General features: G+C 41.5%; 1 protein-coding gene across 1 annotated transcript in view; it reads right to left on the bottom strand.

Moving 5' to 3' along the window:
* LOC119735274 overlaps positions 1-17,180 on the bottom strand; it is a 48,929-nt gene extending 31,749 nt beyond the window's left edge. The window contains exon 1 of the mRNA XM_038208974.1: positions 15,570-17,180. Coding sequence (XP_038064902.1) covers positions 15,570-16,722 — 1,153 coding nt within the window. The 5' untranslated portion in view covers positions 16,723-17,180. The remainder of the gene's footprint in view (positions 1-15,569) is intronic.
* Between the last annotated feature and the right edge of the window lie 3,769 nt (positions 17,181-20,949).

Below are 20,949 nucleotides of genomic sequence, written 5' to 3'. Positions count from 1 at the left end.
CGCCTTTTTTTGCGGGCTCTAGCTCTAGCTCTGCACAACACACTAGGTAATGCTTAGTGTGAACAAGTGCTCGCTTCGCAAAACCCATGATGTACATTTAACATGGGTGATGTCTATAGGACCAGTTGAACACAGTTGCTTCTATGTATTACAGTACAACTTGGTTAAAATGTAACATGCTATTTTTTGCAGTGTGTGAGTAACGGTTGTCAATATAGTGCCAAGTGTTATAGACCTCTCTTTCGTTTTAAAACACCGAGCGCAATTTTTGGGGGGTTGCCACAAGGGCCGGTCGGCAACAGATTTTGCCAGGAAATGCAAATTAACACCTTTATTCTGTTAGAAAGATGCCTTTTTTTCTTCTTAAGTCTCGGGTATTGTTATTGGCTACATAATTTGAATTTTCGACAATTTAATTGTAATGTTTGGAAGCATTAATAGAATAAATAAGGACGTTGACCTTCCATAGTTTGCCAACTCCTGTCTGACAAACTGGTTGGCAAAGCTTGAGCAATCTGATTACATTTGCTATAGTGCTGACGGCTCCTGGCGATGCAACAGAACAATGCGTGGTACAATGGTCGTTGTGTGGCTGTGTGCTCTTTCTGTCCTCAGGAACTCACCTTCCTGAGGACGGACAGGGCACGCTGTCCGAAACGTCGAGTTCTACACTCTACCAACCGGTTCTTTTCAGAGCCACACTTCTTCAAAGAAGAGATTTCTTCCATATGGTGTTACCAGCAATTATGTCATCCGCCATGCAAAGCTTCATGTCATTTATATCCTTTGAAACTTTTACGCACCTTTGTAAGTATGGCTAGATTGAGGCACGCGGGTACGTAGTGTATTGCTCCACACTGCTCTCCCAAGTTTCTGCCGTTGAAAAGCCCTAGCGATTTTTGGCCACGTTCAGCTAACGCACACCCGATGCGAGCGTCTTTCGCGCGTCACCGACATGATTGATCGGTGCCGAAATACGATCCGTCCTCCTCGAAGCTTAAACGGCAAAAGCCACTTGTGATGTTCAAGCTCGAGCAAGTGGCGTTTTGACAAGTAACAGTGATCGATGATATTGTTGAAATATGTTTTTCAATCCATAGCCCAAGGATGCACTCATGGGTGCCCAAGCAATGGTTGCGCTCATGTATTGAGAGCAAAATTACGGTGTTAAACCTTTGTACCGCAATGCTATAATCTATAAATCTCTTGTGAGTAATAATGTTCTGCAACATTAACATGCCTAATCAAGACATATTTTAGACGGAACAGGGTACTTTAAAACTGAAAAAAATCGCTATAAAAATGAAATGCTTAAAAAATGACACCAACTGGCGAAAGTATAAAGACTGGCTAAAACAGTAACTGCAACCATTTTGGTGACAGCACGTGGGGGCGCTGTAGAGGGCTAGTCTACCGCTTGGTGGCAGCATACATGTACTGGACATGCGAAGGACGTCAAAAAGTAATGTAACAGCGACATAATTGTGATCAACCGTCTGTTTGTCATGAAGTCACTTACTGCATGATTGTGCATGCAGTAAATATTGTTCTCTTTACGTTTGAGGTCTTCTTAATCCCGTGGGCGTGTATTTCTGGACGGGCGCCATTAAGAACGAACGATGTGTCGCAGCTGCTGACGAACGGACCAATGTGGTCTACAAGACCTCCAAACGACCTTTAGCGGCCTCCGTATCAGCCTTAGATATGCAGCCATGACATTCAAGATACAGGTTAAATTCCAAACAGAAATCAATTCCCACTCTCTGCATGCAAAATCGCATTCGAATCTCCAAGGTGTGTAGAAAAAATATTGTCAACTTTCAACTTTTTAAACTGATTTGAAACCGAGGGTCTTGGTTCTCTCTTTGTGATGAGGATTAAATGAAGAACAGTAGGCCCACCCCCGGTGTCATACAAAGACTTTGCACTGGTAGCCTCGGCTTGGCTGGAAAAAAAACAACTAGGATGGTGAGAGTAGTAGCAAGGTATAGTCGCGAATATGACAATTAAGTGATCTACCTTAACATCCCGAAAAAATAAATAGGTTCCCTTTCTTGATAATTCCTCTTTTTCTAGGAATACAAAAGCTATTCCTTTTTGAACGAAACATCAAACGAAAAAAGTGAGCCCACATTTTAGGTATAGAATGATTACTTTACACATTTCGAATTACTTGCTGCCGGACAACAATTCCGCTCTCGTGGGTGGGCTGGTTCCCGCCCCACAATCAGCACCGGTCATGCACGGACCGGAAACCAGTCTGCTAGTAATACAGATCTATTCGTGGCCAAAATGAAACCGTTTTTGAGAGGGTTGCAGGCGTAGCAAAAAAATACAGAATAGTTTTTGGATTGGAATAAAGCATACAAAATGAAAATTTATTAAGGAAATAAAAATCAAATTTTGTTAAAGAGCACGACTTAGGCTCTATATGCATTTTTAACTTCTCGGGTATTACTTTATATTGAATGAGTGACTCATTACATACAAAAAGTTAAAGTGACCATCCGCGCTTCCACGTTTCCGTGATAAATTATCACGGAAAGATGGAATATTGAGATATTTAAGACGTCTTTCCCTGATATCTATCTCGGATAGATATCAGGGATAGATATCAGGGAAAGACGTCTTTCCGAAATCAGATATAAAGACGTCTGTCTATATAGTGAGGAATCTAGAACTGGCGTCTTCAATATCTCAGTATGCCATTATTCCGTGATAATCACTATCATGAAAATGCGGAAACGCCGACGGTCACTTTAAGATTCTATGAACACAGACACCACAAACAAGGACTTAATTAAACACGAAAGTGATTTTGTTGGATTCGGAGACTTTACATTTTGACAGCTACTTTTAATTTTACAGCCTTCACTTTTAACCACGATCGCGACAAACATTGACTTGTCTTGTGTACAGCTGGGCCTTGAGGATGCATCATCGATGAGAGATGTCCTTCGATAGGAACATAAACGGCGACGGTAAGAAAAACACCGAGCAGACGAGGAATTAATTTCGATACTTGGTTAGTGACAGCATTGAGCTCCATGTGTAAAAATCTGAATAGCCCAGCAGGGATGGAGGATATATTCCCCCTATACTTTTCGACCAGAATTGTGTGGTGATCAACCCAGAAATGCCTATTTTAAAGTTGTATTTTAACTCCAAGCGTTCTAAATTTATCAAATAGTTTGAAAAACGGAGAATCAACGGTACAATACTTGAAATGATCCGTTTTTCTGTAAGGTTAGGGGACGTAAGTGCACAAGTGCATAACAACATGGCAAAGTACAAAGCATTCGCTAGAAAAGAAGACCACATTAAATAACTACATGGATATTCTGCAGACTGAAATTGTTTTTCTTCGAAAATGAAACAATTCGATTATGACGCTGACATAATGCATACAATATTAAAAAGCAAATATGTACTGACAATATAAATCAACACCTGGCTATGCACTATGGTATATGGTATATTTGTATTAGATATACATGTCCTTTGGCTTTTTAATAAATGTAGGCGTGTGTACATGCGTAAATCATTAATCGTTGTGCTAACATGAATACTTTGCATTATATATGGACAGCAGACTCTAAAGATCAAACATAGCGTGACATTTTTGTTCCGGCCGTACTTTCATTACCGTCATAAAATATCGACGTGAGTGGGTTTTCCCATTTCTCATTCATTAAGCGCTATTGAATTGCAGATTACTTTTCACGGCCGGTTCTACCGTACATTAATAATCTTCCTTTATACCACATCTCAATTTCTCAACCCGATGTGCTAGACCATAAGGAACCAATTTGAAATTCCATGTTTTGGTACCCTCCCCGAGGGATAATGAGTAGGTCTACTCTATACATATCTTTATTATTAACATCTGCTGCCGTATGTGCTACACAAACGGAGCCTCATTAACGAAACGTAATATTGACAACAACATGAGCGTGAACGGGGGGGGGGGGGGGGATTGAAAAGAAGCGATGTTGATGATATTTCGCGCGGAACAACATTCACCCACCGCACGGCGCGACAGCGTCAGTTCACTTATTGTGTAGAGTTCATCTGGTGTTCAGTGGAGGACGTGCCAACCGCAACAAACGCCCTTGTATACTTCACAATGCACTCGACACAATGGCGCTGGCCGCCTGGATAAAAGTCTACAAGCTGGAAAGGATGAATTGACTTCAGCCAATTAATTCTCTTCCGGATATCTTGACAATCAAAATGCCAATTATCAAAGCTTACTACCTTACAAGGCCCATACACAGCTTTTGCCTTTCTGTAATTAGTTGCAGAAAACATGTTTTTCAGGAATTATATTAAGTTCGAATTCCCAGCCCGTTTTGTTTTCCCCACCCAAAATAACCATGCATTAAATGACAGATTTAAGGAGGGGTTAACAGCTTTTATCCAACTGCCTTGCTCAGCAAAATTTGATAGAGTCCACTTGGAAAATGAGTGCAATATGGTTGTTTCTAAATAAACGGCATGACGCACTGTAAGTGCCAGCCAATATGAATGCACTGCACGATGAGATACCGTGCAGTTGTCGTCTATGATCGTTTATTTGGAAATCTTTCGTGTCTCCTTGAAAACAAATAGTTTTGATTAAATCACCAATTGAAATGAATTCACCTCTTTAGGTCTTATTATCTGCTTTCTGCACAGGAATACATTAACGATCTCAAAAAGGTTTCTTAATTTCGAAAGTCCCTAATTATTTGCACATTCTAATTATCTTAATTGATGAAACGTTGACGTGCAGGTGAACCCAATTTAAGTCTTGGATAGGGGTGCAGCATACCTATGTTCCCCAATACCGATGTTCCCCGAAATCCTTACCCTTTAACCCTAACCCTTACCCTAACCCAAACCCTAATCCTAAGGATTTCGGGAAACATCGGTATTGGGGAACATAGGTATTGGGGAACATCGGGTATACCCCCTTGGATACGGCATACTTGTGGAAAGTTACGTAAGTGGAAATTAACAACTTTGGCGCAGTTACTGGTAGCCCATCTTTATCACTCTAGCGTGAAACTAAATGTTCACAGAACGTGAACCTCCACAACAATTTCTGATAATGTTTTGAGATTAAAATGCATAATTATGACATCAATTTTAAAGAACACGTCAATTCAAAAATTAATAACAAAGGGAGGACCTCAAGAAATGGAATTAAATTTTGTGCCCTTCACCTAGGCCTACTCAATTTCAAATATCAGTGAAACGATTTTAATGTCAGATAAATACCAATGCTTTCGATTGCTTGGAAAACAGCAACAAAATCTAAACATTTAATTCAGTCTTCCCGGAGTCTAATTGACTGTCTCATTTACTGGTGTTTTTTATTTTTTTTATTTAATGAGCGCGATCTGCATGCACTGCAACGCCGAACAATACAATATTAGTCCCACAGGATCACATCAATGCTATCAAAACAGCCATGTTCTCTGTTTTTCAACATGCCACGTTGGGTCTGATCGTCTGCTAGAATCGAGACAGGCTCTTTGCAATGAACATTTTTGTTTTTACTGATTCCCAATAGACCGTTGCACGCGGATACCGCCATCTTTGTGGTCACGTGGTAATCTCAGGGAACATTACATTGAAAATACGTCCCATCATGCATTAGGATCCAATGGCATTATATGGGACGCTTTTTTCAACGACACGCTCCTCTGAGATTACCACGTAGTAACCAAGATGGCGGTATATTCGTGAAACGGTCCATGATTCGATGCTTGCAGGAAATTGCGATATAGCAAATCAGAGCGAGGCTTTACTTTCATAACAAGGATTTTTTGCATTTTTAGCGTATTGCTATTCCCGTAAGTATCTATTTAAGCTTGCCTGTATGTGGGGTCTCTTTCAACATGAAAGTACCAAAAACACAACACAGTTGACCAGACTGAGAGGAAACTAATTTTGTAATAAAAGAAAATACACGGGTAACTCATTCCAAGACGCTTGCATCATTAGTGTAACAATTGACCTTAGCACACAGACAAGGGACGGATTCAGCTTCGGTTGATGTCATGGTTTAGCTGCGGGGAGGGGGGGGGTATACATGTATGTGCTACTTTTTCGGCATGATTTTTCTATTTTTGAAGCCGGTTGGGAGTCAACCCCACCCCCGTAGGTCCGCCATTGCCACATGACCTAATGATATTATCCGTCGTCACTTTCAAGTTTCATTTGATTGATGTTCAAAAAAATGTTATTGACGTATTCAACCTCTATTACTTCACTTAAACCAAAATGTTAAAGTTAAAAAAAAAACACAAAGGGGAACTGACTCGGTGCATTATAATAACAAAAAAAAATCAAGGTTGAACAAAGAAAATGACTGGGGCGGGGTTTGAATCTGAGACATCCGGAATGCCGTTCCGGTGCTCTACCAACTGAGCTATCCAGCCCTATGTTGGCGGTTGCCATTTTGTCAATGTCTATGTTCAAGGGGTGTTGTCAGAAGCCAGAAGCCCGCATATACCATGCCGCGCTGCCAGAAATCACGCCCAAAGTCACGTTGCTATAGCAACATTAGCAATGCTGCAAACCTGGGACTAGCAAACGGGGACCACTGAGAGAGGATACGGCTTTTTATAACAAATGTTCAAATAAACCACAAAGTGAAACTTTGTCAATCTCCTTTTGTGTTTTCTTCTAAATACCTAGTACCTGCGGGGAAGGTACGTCGGATGGCATTCTAGAGCTTCATTATAGGAAGTGGTTGTATTTTACTACATATTTTTTCCAAAGTATTCATCCTCTTATTTCACAAAATCTAAATGTTATAACATTTTGTACATAATAAGCCTATGCCTGTGTAGGCCCTATGATGTCCTTTTTTTTTCAAACAGACATAAACCTTTCACTGTTTAAATTTAACCATTGACATTAACTGCATGCCCTACTGTCAGAAGAGAATGTGTTCAAGGGCCAGAAATTCGGGGCGGAGCATGCACGCCCACGTTCCGGAACCTTGCTTTGTGCCGGGGCCGAACATATAAAGAGCTGTCACATTACGGTACGAGGAGGCAATTCCACTCAAAACCAAGTGATTTATCACACTTATTTTAGGCCCATTAGCAGCGTAAAATGGTCGCAACGTGAGCGCGTGTGGCCGGCAGCGCGGACGCACTCGAGTTAGATGGGGAAAAGGTTATATAGGGGGGGGGGGACATTGGAAAACTCGAGAGCTCTTGAAATAGATTTGGACAACCTTGTGAGTAACGAGCTTTACAATTGACATATCCGGACCGAAGGGCGTTTTTTTTTTTATTGAACACAAAAGAAGAAGACTTTTGTTTGTTTAATTGCTGATAACCACTTTGCGTATATTTCAACTCTATTTTGTTTCACCAAAATAGCATTTTTTTATTTTCACAGTATTAAATTTCAAGAATGTTCAAAGTATGTAAGAAGGTAAGCCTCTGTTGTAATTTATATACATGTAGTCTCTATGAATCTGTGTAAAACAAACACACACGTTTACAGTTGTTGGAAAAAAGTGCGAATGCACGATATAAGCTTTGGCCGTGTGGCAAGTCTTGCATGAAAGTCTTGCATGCAATCGATCAAAATGATTCCTGCCAGAGCTGAAAAATGCGACGCCCAAAAATGCGACGCCGATGGCACACGTGAAACACCGTACTTTTGGTCATATTCTGGGGATAGACAGACCGATCGACCGACATGTAGAAGCTCCTGCAAGAGCTTAAAAAGTGTCTTCCCTGTATGGGCCGCATTCTAACTCCGGTTACAGTGTTGCATTTTACTATTTGTGGGGGCGGATCTAGGTTTGGATCGAGAGGGGGTGGGTTAGCTGCCAAGGGGCGAGGAGGGGAGGGGTAACAGGCATTGGCTGTGTTACTTCCTGCACAATTTTCCTATTTTTTTCGGCCCAGGAGGGTTTAACACCCCCCCCCCCCCCATTCGCCATTATAATGTAAATGATTGAAATGTCTATGATTCCGAAGTCATTTACAAATCAGGCTTTTTGAAACGTTTCGCCCGTGCTGCACGTTCTCCAATTTGAAACGACAAAATCAAAGTTATTATTCATACTCCTCGGGTTAACATCTAACCGCATTAATTTAGCTCGTTCTGTGGCAAGCGAGCGCGCTTTTATCCACTCTGACCTACTAAATTATAGTGTAATGGCCACAACCTAAATCTAGTAATGTATTTCCCGTGCCATCGGGAAAAGAGCTCTTTATACAGAACGATGCAGTTCCAGAAATGAAATTATTGTTCCCTCTCGTCGGACGTATTTTAGGCAGACGTGTTCAGCATTCACGCGAGAACAACATTTTGTGGACTGCAGTATGTAGTTATTGTTAGTGACAGTCTACACGTTCTTCAATGTGCTGCTCATGCGCAGTTGCGGATCTAGAGGGGAGATGGGCCAAAAATAACAAATGGAATGCTAAAGTTCCTAAATTTATTCTTGAATTGCCTGAGATTGCGGGAGAAAGCATCGTAGATTTCAAATATTTCCCTGGGCATACCGCGGCACCATTTGTATCAGAATTGTCAATAATCGATATATCGGAAATCCAATATCGAGAATATTCGATATATCGATAATACCATGTAAATAAAGATGACCCCGGCTTTGATTATAAAACAAAACACAAAACAAAAAATAATTGCAATCTTAAGTCCCAATTTTCCACGGCTTTCTCTGGAGCATATTGCTCAAACTTTTTAAAACAATGTAGCGCGGACAGTTTGACCAGAACGGCGTGTTTTTTTTAAAGGTTTTACATTGGGGGAGACCGCGAACCCAGCGAACACAGAGCACAAAGCGACGCCGCTTGGCATTTTGCGATGTTTTATTTTTGAGTCACAAGCACAGTTTGCCGACGAGTTTTATTTCATTATTCAGCAAAAGTTATTAAAAACCAAGTAGAAGCAGAAACGGGAGATTTATCTTGACGATAATCTGACGCATTTTCTATATTTTCGATATCATTCCTCAATGTCGAAAATTTCGATATTTCGATATGATTAAAAAATTGCTATCGGCGATATCGATATCATGATATCGAATAATCGAGTAATATCGGAGTATCGACGGTGCTCACCTACCAGGGCACGCCTCCGTCACGAATTCACTCACCCCCGCCCCTCCCTTCATATCAACACCCCTCCCCCTCGTTCAGTGAAAGCTAGATCCGCCCCTGTCATGTGACTCTAGTTTGTACACACCTTTTTTTGAAACAGCTAGTCTATAGAAACAAATCTCATCGTTATTTTGTAGTCGTCTGGTGCATGTTCTGATACACTGGTACCAAACCACGACAAAGAGGCAGGGCGCTAGAATACATCATTCATTTATCTAAATATGGTGGGACTCAGAATGTGCCAAGGTGATAAAAGGACCATCAAAGTGTCGGAAGTGTGCAATATGTTGATGAATCAACAACAAAAGAGTATTTTGTCATGAGAACATGCCTTTGTAAGGAATCGTGAGGTTTTTACTTTTAGAAATATACAAGTGTAATAGGATAATATAATCATCCGTATATTATGACTATTAAGATATAGAGAAACTATATTTCTTGCGTATGTAAATGGGGGTGGGTGGGCAAATGTCTCCCACCCATCTCGAAAAATGATAAATTGAGAATATTCCGCAAGTAAATGGATTTTGGGAAATATCATGCTTTGCCCCCTCTCTAAAAAACAAAATCCTGGCGGCGCCCATGTTCTTGCGTGTTTGTTTCCCGTGGGCAGGTGTTCATATTTTACCCATACAAACTAAAAGCAAGCATAAAATAAAACATTTCCAACAATTCAATTTTGAAATTACAGTGACAACTCTGGAAGCCATTACTGGGACGCTTTCATGCCTGAACGTCCATCACACGTGCGTTTGGTATAGCTCTGAAAACGTCACTAAATGGGGTGCATGCCGCATGGTGTGAAATAGCAAAGCGAGCCGAGGAGTGCAGTTCTGGTGGAAAGCCAACCTTGTATAATCACAAAAAGTAGGCAACTCGGATTGGTCTATACGAATCAGGTATGCTTAAATTCTGTGCACAATTGCGTTGAACGCACCGGAGTCAATCTTACATTAAGAGGGATAGCTGTATAACAATGTTAGCTGCACCTTCGCGATTGACATTAGATAAAAAAAAATGGGAAAGTTAATAATCTTCTGTTCAGCAGTTACAAATATTACTTCAGTGAATGCTTATAAATGCTTTTACAGAGACAGGTGCCTTTAACAAGCAAATCTTTTGAAGACGTCATACCGCTCTAAGTTAAAACCTTGCTTGGATATAACAACAATCAATTTTGAAGTCGAATCGGCGAATCGCCGCAACTAACGGTTCCAGTCAATTGTAGAGTCGTTCATGCACGGGACAGCTACGGTAATCATGACCTTCGGGTCGATCTGGCATATCGGCAGAGGAATTACAGACAGGCCCCGCTCGTTTAACAAAATCACCGAGAGTCTAAATATAGAGTTACTGATCAACGTATTACGTATAAATGCTTAATAATGCACATTTTCCGACCGATTCATATATCAGGCGATTAGTTTCCTGCCATAACAAACCTCGCTGTAAGAAGAAACGCATGGTTATACGTATAAATGATCGAAACGTATTATTATTCCAAAACTAACCTTGCGCAGACTTGTCGAATAATCATTTTGAAAGTGAATAATTTTTGTATTGCTAGAGAAACATATTCTTCTATTTTTCTGGGTGAAACTCGAAAATGGCACAGACAGTATTATGTTAATGAGTTAATAACGGTATGGCCAAATGTCGGATTTAATTACTCGATTATTCGCTTGAGGATTATCTCTCAGCAGGGGCGGGCTTAATTGCAATGAAAGATAGGCCTACTGGATGAATATGCTGTATGCTGTCAATTATTACCAAATATCCACAGAAATATATAATAAAGAATACATTATTGCAGCTCGTGTGTCTTCATAATTTAGTCTATAGGGGCCGAGTATAATGTTGAAAAGGGTGATTAATGTGATGGTCTAAAAGGTGATCGTAGATTCTTCGGCGTTAGTGTGCAATAATTTTTAAAAATCCATATTGAGGTTGAACTTTTATACGTATAGTGTCGTATAATAGTTTCGTTGCTGGCAGCGAGACACCAGTGCAATAGACCTTTATCATGCTGCCACCATTTCAGTCATGATCCCTGTATCCAATAACAGTACTGGATGATAATGTTGCTTGTGCAAAAAGGAACCAGACTATTTTTCCTTCCAGCCTCGCTTTGGTTACTTTGATTTGAATGGGAAAACAATCATGATGGCCGCAACACGATCTATTACAAAAAATGGACGATTATGGCGTTTATTAAAGAAATGACTGTGATGGAGCCCGCCTTGCATTAGCTGACACTTCTGTGAAGCATTCAGCAAGGTTTACGTTAAAACCAGGTGTCATATGAAATTTGGACTTCCCCGAAAACCTGTCCCTTTACCATATATGAACTCTAACCCTCACACGTGATCTGTCTCTGTCCTAGTTATGTCCACTTAGGCATGCGCAATACAACCAATCAGTCTGTATTTCGTAGAGTCCAACTTAAATTTCACACTTCACCTGGCCAAAGCAATATGTAAGCATGGAGGAAGGTTTCTATGGACATTTTGATATTATGTATTCTGCTACATTTGCTATAATATTAGTTAAAATTCCAATATAGGCCTATGAGATATTGCTTTTAAAACCATGCGGAGGGCTCGCCACAGAGATAACTAAAAGGTGTAGTTTTTGGCTATTACCTTCTTCTAGGGTTGTGCTCAAAAGTTTACCGACTATAATGGCCCCTAATCCTAGCTATTTTTCCTTGTCCTACCCCACGAATTTTGGTATATATCAGTGTTGTAGTACTCGTACTCGAGTACTACTCGAGTACTTTTTTGGAGTACTCGTACTCGTACTCGTACTCGAATGTCAAAGTACTCGTACTCGAAATGGCGGTACTCGTACTCGGGCAGCAAAGTACTTGTACTCGAATAGCAATACTCGGGGGGGGGGGCGGGAATGGTGTAGCTTGGCTATATACCACAGACTTATTTTTTCGATACTTTCAGTTTGAAATGGTTGACTGACTTGTGGAGAAATCAAAGTTTCCTGATTTTCCTCTGTGCACGTCTGGACAAACACATTTAACAGCTAGCCGTGAGTGGGTCTGTATATCGATTTGACTGGGCCTGGGCCAATTACGCCGCATGAACCATTTGCCGTATGGCCGTATTCAGAAAAACAAGCACTTGTACTCGTACTCGTACTCGGAAGTACAGTACTCGTACTCGTACTCGTACTCGTAAGTACAAGTACTCGTACTCTGAGACCCGTTCTTGTACTCGGAGGTACAGGTACTCGTACTCGTACTCGGCAACCTAAGTACTCGGCAGTACCTCCGTACTCGGAAAAAAGTACTCGACTACAACACTGGTATATATTTTGTTCTGGACCTCGGGCAATCGATCTATAGTCTATTTGCGACATTAAAAGTTTGCCTCTAAATAGTTCTGTATGACATTAGGGAGACATTGAAATGTCTTCCCAATGTGCAGTGTCTCCCTATATCTTATGAAGAAACAATGTCTCCTTAACGGTACATTGAACAGGAATTAAGCTTACACAAACGCCATACAGAGGCACCGTGTATACGTCTCAAAAGATAATACTGATGTGAACGTGCCACCTGACACGATTGTATTTTAATGGCCTGCTCGCTAATGCTCACTGTTTACGATACAATAAGGAAACTCAATATTCTGTAATACAGAATATATATCGTGTATAAAAAAGGCGAGCATCGCAAAGGAAGAATGGTCCTATAGCAGCTGACACGTTCCCATGGAATGTGAAAAGTGGCTGACAATTCCCTCGATGAAAGGTTTCGCGCCAAAAACGCTTTATTATACGATCAATAAAAAATGCAAGCTCGATTGACCCAGATATCAAAAAGGCTCAACATTGCCACTTGAAAAAAACCCATTATAGAATATCTGGTGTGAAAGCCATCAATTTCTCGGTTTTATAATTATCGTTTTCCTGGAGCACTTGATGCTCGGAGCATGCATCTCGAAACACGCTTCGGCCAATTAGCGTTTCCGTTAATACCTTCGCAAAAGGACTGAGTATCTGCATTCTAATCTAAGATGCCGTACCATTGGTCAATTTAATTAAACGCTGTCCAATGTACAGCCTGTACAATTGTCTTTGATTATGAGCATAAAATGAGCCATAGGGCCGATGAATTCTCGTTAATTATTAAACATTTGACCTCATAACTTTTGTTCGCATTTGCTTTTTAAATCGACCTTTATCTTTTAATAATGCTGGTATACAGATATAATATTAATAATTATCATCAACGGGTTGCATTGTGTTTTAATGTTTGTTTTTGATAGAAACGTTCTATCAAATGAAAGGAGTTATAAGGATACAAATGTGACATTGAATTAACGAATTTCGGAATGATGCCTGATGGGGGCATATGGAGCATTGATTAAAGGCATAAGGGATCATTTTCTTTCCATGTAATTTGTTCGTTTCCAATAATGCCTGTAAATGTACCCTTAATGAGACATGTTTTCGTCATACGTCACACATTACGGAGGCAAGGTAGATTAGGGAGACATTTCAATGTCTCCCTAATGTCATAACTCCTATTTAGTGTCGCAAATAAGTTAGATCGATTGTTCGTGGTCCAAAACATAAATGCATTAAAATTCGTGTGGGGGTAGGATGAGGTAAAATGGGGGTTAGGGTCACGAAAGTTTGATTTGTGTGTGTGTGCACAATCCTATGGGAATGTCTTTCTCAAGGTGCCATTCTTATAATTACAGGGTGAGTCAAAAAAAAAGCGGAACCCAAACCCTCAAAATTGTATTTCATATTGAAAAAAATATGTAGCACCAAAAATAATAATGACTGGAAAGCCAATTTCATAAGCTACATTTACTAGAAAAAAATGCTGAAATTGCTCAATCCGTTTAAAGAATATCACCATTTAAAGACAATGACCCTCAAACCTCTTTCGTCCAAAAATGCGATTTCAAGAATCGTCGTCACAATTGTTTTCAAACATCACCAGCGATAAATCCTTAGTTTAAAAGCTAAAAATATTCAACAAAGTCATTTTGAAGGTCCGTCTTTAAAAAAAGTGGATTTTATAAATCATATTGTTTGCCTAAGCAGGGTTGTGAATAAAGATATTGTGTACTACAGTTGTTGGCAGTTGTTGAAACAAGTATTCTGTGTCATTTTCTTTGTTGCTTTTTTTGGACGAAACACGTTTTAGGGTCATTACGTTTAAATAGTGATATTCTTGGAACGGATTGAGCAATTTCAGTAATTTGTTCATCTAAAAGTAGCTTATGAAATTGGCTTTCCACTCATTATTATTTTTGGTGCTATTTGGAAATATTTTGGGGGGGTTTGGGTTCCGCTTTTTTTGACTCACCCTGTATAATAACACCACTCGAAATACAACGACAAAAACTTCACCTGTTGAAGTTTCAGCTCAGTGGATATTACAATTTTCGAGAAAAGATAATAAAAGCAGTGAAAAACCGTGCACAACCTTTTGATCACGAAACACGATTTGGCCAACACAGGACTCTTTATTTCCCCAAAACAGGCCATTGACTGATCATTGGAAAGCACCCACATTTCTCAGTTTCTTCTCAATGACCGCACGCCAGAAAGCATAATTACACATAATATTTAGTATTAGTAATTTGATAATAATTTGGTAGGTTACTTTTGGGATAATGTAAATGATCGTATGCCTTTAAGTTCCTTTTCTCTCTGTTTTTTTTCTTGTTTTTTTTTTGGCAGGCGTTGTCCAGGGATGCTCAAGTTCCCCCACCATAAATCCTTCATCTCTCTCGCGCGAGGTTTCCTGTGATTTTGTTGTCGCGCCAAATCTCTCAATTAATCTGCGAAATAACCGCATATGTTTTTATTTTGGCAGTTCTTGAAAAACCCAGTTTATTTTATGTTACCAATAATTATTATAACAGAAAGCAATTGAAATGTTCAGCTGCAATTTGGCGAACTTTCTGATAGATGATGCGCGAACGCGTGCTTCAATTTGTAGAAAATATTTTAACCGTATTTTTTTTTTTTTTTTTTTTTTTAGCTCACTGCAAAACTTGCGGCGCAAATTTATTAAGACCGGTGGTGTAGGACGGCGGAGTTAACATTTTACACTGGTTGCATATGGTGATAAATTTAAGTGCGGTGACAAAAAATTGATTTATTTCGAGTGATTTATTTTCGAAAGAGACGACAGAAATTTGATGACGTGATTCAATAAGATATTTTCAAAATATAATTGAGTTGACTCGCTACGTTGCACTTGGGTGATTTGAGGGTAACACAGTGAATGCAAATTCTCGGTCAAGTGCGACATCGTCACACGTATTAAAAACCTCTACATTTGGTAACATTTGAGCAAAGATGCATCTATACCTAGCGCAAAAGAGCAACTTTGTGACGTCCATGCATCTGCTTTGCCAACAGACGGAATCAGAAATATCGTTCACTCACGTTTTGAAGGACCCGTGAGGCCGGTGCTAGCTCGTGACGTCGATTCAGCGGAGCTGTTCAAAATCACTCCGGTGGACGGTGAGCGCGAAGCCGGCGACGTTTGCCGCGTTTCCGCTGCCAAGTCTCCCGGGGTAACTGTGTCCGTTTCGGCTTCAGTAAAGCTCGAAATGCCGTCTGTGACGGTTGATGACTGACTGAGTGTACTCGGTTCAGGCGAATTGGAGTCCCGGCGATCGGAGAAGGCGGTTCCTCCCGTGGTTTCCGGGGGAGTTGTGGGGCGGGCGTTGGGATCATCTGGGGCGCTCGGGGAGGTTGGGTTGGGCAGGGTTGACCCGTGTGGTGGGATGAAGGTGGGTGGGAATTGGAATGTCAATGACGCGATTGTGGTACGTTGTGATCCAGTGTCTGAGAGGGACGGGGAGGGAGGAGTAATCGGTCTGGAAAAGCCACCCGGTCGACGATTTGTGGTGGCTTCTAGTTCTACTTCTTGGACGCTGGGCGTCGACTGCAGATAGCTGCTAGTTCTTGCATAACTGGTCCCCATATCGGAACCGGACTGCGCACTTGCCGTGCTTGCATAATCAGGCACTGGGGTGAAAGTACTAACACTTGACGGTGGAAACTCCCCTTGTTCCGTCGGGGTGGGCTGCACAGTCCAATCGGTGGGGGGTACATCTGGCGCGTCAGGGTCCACAACCCCCCGACGATGCCTCCTCGACTTTCTCCGAGTTTTCCTCCAGGAAAATCTTTCAGTCCTGTCATCAGCACCTTTCCCAACGGTGGTTCTTCTGAACATTTCGTGCATATTATTATTGTAATCTGAGTCTTGTCTTAAAGGCACCTTATATGAAACATGCTTGTTGGTCAAACTTGGCAGGGGAAGTCTTTGTCCTACGGGGTTGGCCGGCGGGCCGTACCGTTCCAACTCGCCCCCTCCTCCCGTAGAGTTCTCCTGCAGGTACTCGCTCACCGTGCCCGCAGCACACAACCACAGATACCCCTCGCGGTACTGGGATGGGATACCGAGAAACAACAACAGGATCGGGAGGGCCACCAAATTGCTGGCCGGGTTAGTGGGCCGTTCTCCCCGTCTCCTGCCCCAGGCTAAAGAAAGCTCTTCCGGGTGAAAAGCAGATGTCCACCATTCACGCATTGTACCGTGTATCTACGATCCTCCTACAAAACACAGCGGATATTGAAAAGCCCGCATGAGCGCAAGTGCACGGCGCGTTTTATGTTGCGATACACATTCTGGCCTGACCCTGGCCCTGGCAACATCAACATACACACTCCATGTTGAATGATGACAGCATTATTATTGAACCATCGTTCTCTGTATTGAACCGTACACACCAGTGGTCGTTTGATTGTGATCCTCGTCTATATCCGCATCCTCACTTGTGTTCACTAGCTTCACTGCCTTGTCCGCCTCATCAGCATCACGCATGTCGCGCACACCCAACACTGACTGTAGCACGCACGCGGTCATCAACTATAAGCCACTAAAACTATATGCATTATGCTATGCTACGCCTCCAATAAAACGCATAGGCTAATATTAATACCAGTCAGTAATACAATTGCCCGAGTATTGTCCGCGGTCTCCCACGACTGGCAAACTGTGGCAATAAATGAAAGAGTCGGGAGGGAGATGCTGACAACGAAAGCACTGGTTACCATGGTAACGCATCACTCATCGGCATTGAGAGACGATTATTATACACGGCCGGTCGGGCGCTATACTCGGGCGAAGATGGGCCAGCGCGCCAGCATGTATACGGGTCAAATTGCTCACACTTTTTTGTGTGTGTGACAGGCACACAGAAAACCGAATTATAATTTTGATATTACCCGATGAATTATAAAACAGCATATTAATTATTGATGTCTTCATAAAAGGTTTGGGAACAATACACTTGTGGTTCCATTGTGAAAGAAGGCCGAAATTTATGAGGTTTCCGCCCAGTTGCGCATTATGCATGATTGTATATACGTAAGTTCTCAGTTTTATCGTTGACTTTACTGACGTCATTCCGCAACTAATTGTTGTTTCAGCCACGCGTCATTGAATCATATTACTTTGGAGGCCGGTTGGTCGTCTGACCGTCTGCCGTGCCAGGGACATAGTAATCTGGGCTTTTCGCCAACAGAGGGCGCTGTCCATGATTGCCTACTCTGCAGTGCGTATTATGTATACTGCAGCGCTTCTCGCACCCGGACCCGTCCGGTCCGCTAGCGTATATCAGCTGTCTCATCAATGTGATTGGGTGGGGCAGGGGCAGTGGCAGTTCTAACGACCACCACATAATTTAATAATGCCTATAATGTCTAAAGTGCTATAGTTTGTGGGGTCATAAATTGCTAAAATTAACTTCCTTCGGTTTAATATTATTTTTCAACCTCGTTATCAAAGGTGATGCTGTAAGAGCTAACTATACACATGGTAAACTAAGGTGGTATGGTGAGAAGGAACTATATCAACATGCACGTTTTGGGTCCAAGTCTGTTTTTCATGGACCGGACGCAGTTATGCAGCAAATATGACCACAGAGGCATGACGTCTTCCTTATGGCCGGTATAGGCCCAATGTCTATAGTCTGATCCATTATGTTGAGACAGCAATTTAGAGCGCTCTTAATCATGTGCTGAGATCACTTCACATTATTACAGCAGATCATCTATCCAGGAGGACCGACTCCCTGTGTCTCTCCGGAGAACATCCTGACGGTAGAGGGCGTCATCAAGCACCCATGATAAAGGCCCCCACATCAAAAATCGGGGAAAATACTCGGAAGTCTCACAGCTGATCAAGACATACATCAAAGTAAAGCTGATATACCCTCTTTCACTGTTTTTTTTTTCGTTAGGGGGTGGACGGAAGTGTTAACCGGTGGTCTTTGGAGTCCCTCCACTTAAAATAATCCCCCCTAAAAGCAGTCCTGACGTCGATCGCATTTTTAATGATCCTTTCATTCCACTGCCAAACAGTGCGACTTTTTGGTCCAATTTCATTCACCATTTCGCACAAATCATATATGCCTACACGTTCGAAGACCGGTTCAGAAGAGGAATCATTCATTCCAATCCTCATGTGCACGAGGGACTATGCGCAAAAAAACTTGTAATATGTATACAACACAACGCCAAAGGTATCATTAAAATACAACCCCCTCCCTCCATATTTTTTAACGACAGCCGTTTTTTTTTACGAGTGCCCCCTATAATCAGTGGGCTTGTGGTAGCCCATATGCATTTTCGGGTACATTCTTTGAAACTTTCAGGATCAAAAATAGACAACCACCAGAAAACCACTTGATGCCATTTTTTCTGACCCTTTTATGGCAGGGCTATGATTTTAAAAAGTGGGGGGCATCGTGCGCAAGAAAATGATTCAGATAATTTCACTTGTCTTAAATTTTAGCATTTGGACAGCTCGCCCAAGTGCCACATCACAGAAAAAATCCAGAATGTTTGCTTCCTTGGGGGTGGGGCCTAATTTTAAATAATATCGTTCCCCTTTGGGGCGGGTTTTTTTTACGGGAGCTATTATGCATTTCAGGTACATTCTTCGAAACTTTCAGAATCACCTGTGGACACCTCAATTAACAAGTCCACAAAAAATCGCTTGGCCCCATTTTTCCAGCGCCCCGCCCGGGGTTACCATTTTGAATGTCCAAATGGCAGCCATTTTAAACATCTATACACGTATATATTGACAAAATAATCGACTTTTGAGACATTTATGCTTTGATCTTTTATATTGTATCATGAATGCAATGCTGACCTCCTTGACAGTACATGTACACTCAAACTGTAACAGCCATTTTAAACTTCAAAATGGCCGTGTAGTAGTCTGGTTCTCTGACCCCATTGTCCTTCGGGGTGCACGCCACCATAAACCTTTAAATTAGTGCGCGCGAGCTCATGAATATTTTGTGACCCCACAGTTAATTTGAATAGGGCCTATATGAATTTGTCCGGCACAAACTAATTTTTGTATGACTAAATTTCCCATGTCAAATACATGCACACAGAAACTACATGTATTTTCCCAATGCATGCACACGGCCACAAACGTGTGTGATCAATATACAGGCCGTTGTGCGTTTTAAAGAGAAGTTTTGATTAGACAAGAAATAGTTATTGTCCAAATGCCGGTGGTTAACATTGACCAATCGCAATGTATTTTTGGAACAGTGATAGGCAAATGTTGGTAATGTGTATGCAAGGGCGGATCCAGAACACAATTTTTTGGTCCCCCCAAAAAGTGGGTCAAAAAAATTACGGCGTGGGGTTCGGTTATTTTGGATTCTAGATGCTCTGTGGTGCGATCTGAGGCAATTTCTGACCACTTTAACCAATGTTTTTTTTTAGGAAAAGATGGTGGTGTACTCATTGCCTGCCTTTATTGCGATGTCACATAAAAAAAAAAAAATGGTTTCGTTTTTTTGGGGGGGGGGGGGGTGGGCATGGCCCCCTTTGCCCCCCCCCCTGGATCCGCCCTTGTGTGTATGAGTATAATTATACAGGATAGAGAAAACGCGAAGTTCTTTTAAATTTTCACTAAATGCCGGGGACAAATTTAATTTTAAAAACATCAAATTTATATGATAAAATAATGTACACATCAAACTGTCCGAGGGAGAACGAACGAAAATGTTAGCATAAGTGGTTGATCTGTCGCGATCAGATCTTTTCAAAAAAGTGGCCTATCTTACGTTTCCTTGTCGCAAGGCGCTCGCGTCCTGTGTGTGCGGCCGGCGCGGGCGATTTTATTCGAAAAAAAAAGGCGTACTTGTGGGTCCATTTCGCATATGAAGCGGGGGCTACATTTAGACCTGGGCCCAGAGATTAACAACCGTTTTAGGGGTGGTTTAGGGGGAGGGGAATATAAAAAAAAAACCATTGACCCGGTTCCTACTAATAAAATTGAAAAGAAAAATGTTCCGGGCGTCGCAATCTTTAATTTCCAGGTATATAATATTTAGTGTGGTGAAACTTCGGACTTCAAAAATGGGGTCCGGTTATGTCAGCACACTACTGTTAATGTTGTACTGAAGACTCGCAGCTTAATTTTCTTTGGTAGAGCCGACATCCAGATTTATCTTAGCTGAAGCTCTCCAAGCTAGCCACTTGCTACGCCACTGTGATAGTATAGTACGGACTGGGAGCAAGTTGCTCGCACTCGGATCTGCTTTTGCCCGAACAAAGTGACCTTTTTTCAGAGGGCTAACTTGCAGAAACTGAAAAAAAGAGGTTTTGTTTTGTTTGAAATCAAACAAAATCGAGTTTGTTAACGAGCACGAGTCCGGGGAACGCTACTTTAAACAATGGAAAAGGCCGCCCCTTACCTAAATCCCGTAGCAGCTAGCAGGTATAG

This window comes from Patiria miniata, unplaced genomic scaffold (assembly GCF_015706575.1).
Source record: "Patiria miniata isolate m_02_andy unplaced genomic scaffold, ASM1570657v1 HiC_scaffold_29, whole genome shotgun sequence".
Taxonomy (NCBI): Eukaryota; Metazoa; Echinodermata; class Asteroidea; order Valvatida; family Asterinidae; genus Patiria; species Patiria miniata.
Note: the sequence above shows the minus strand (reverse complement) of the source record. Positions and strands in the feature narration are given on the sequence as shown.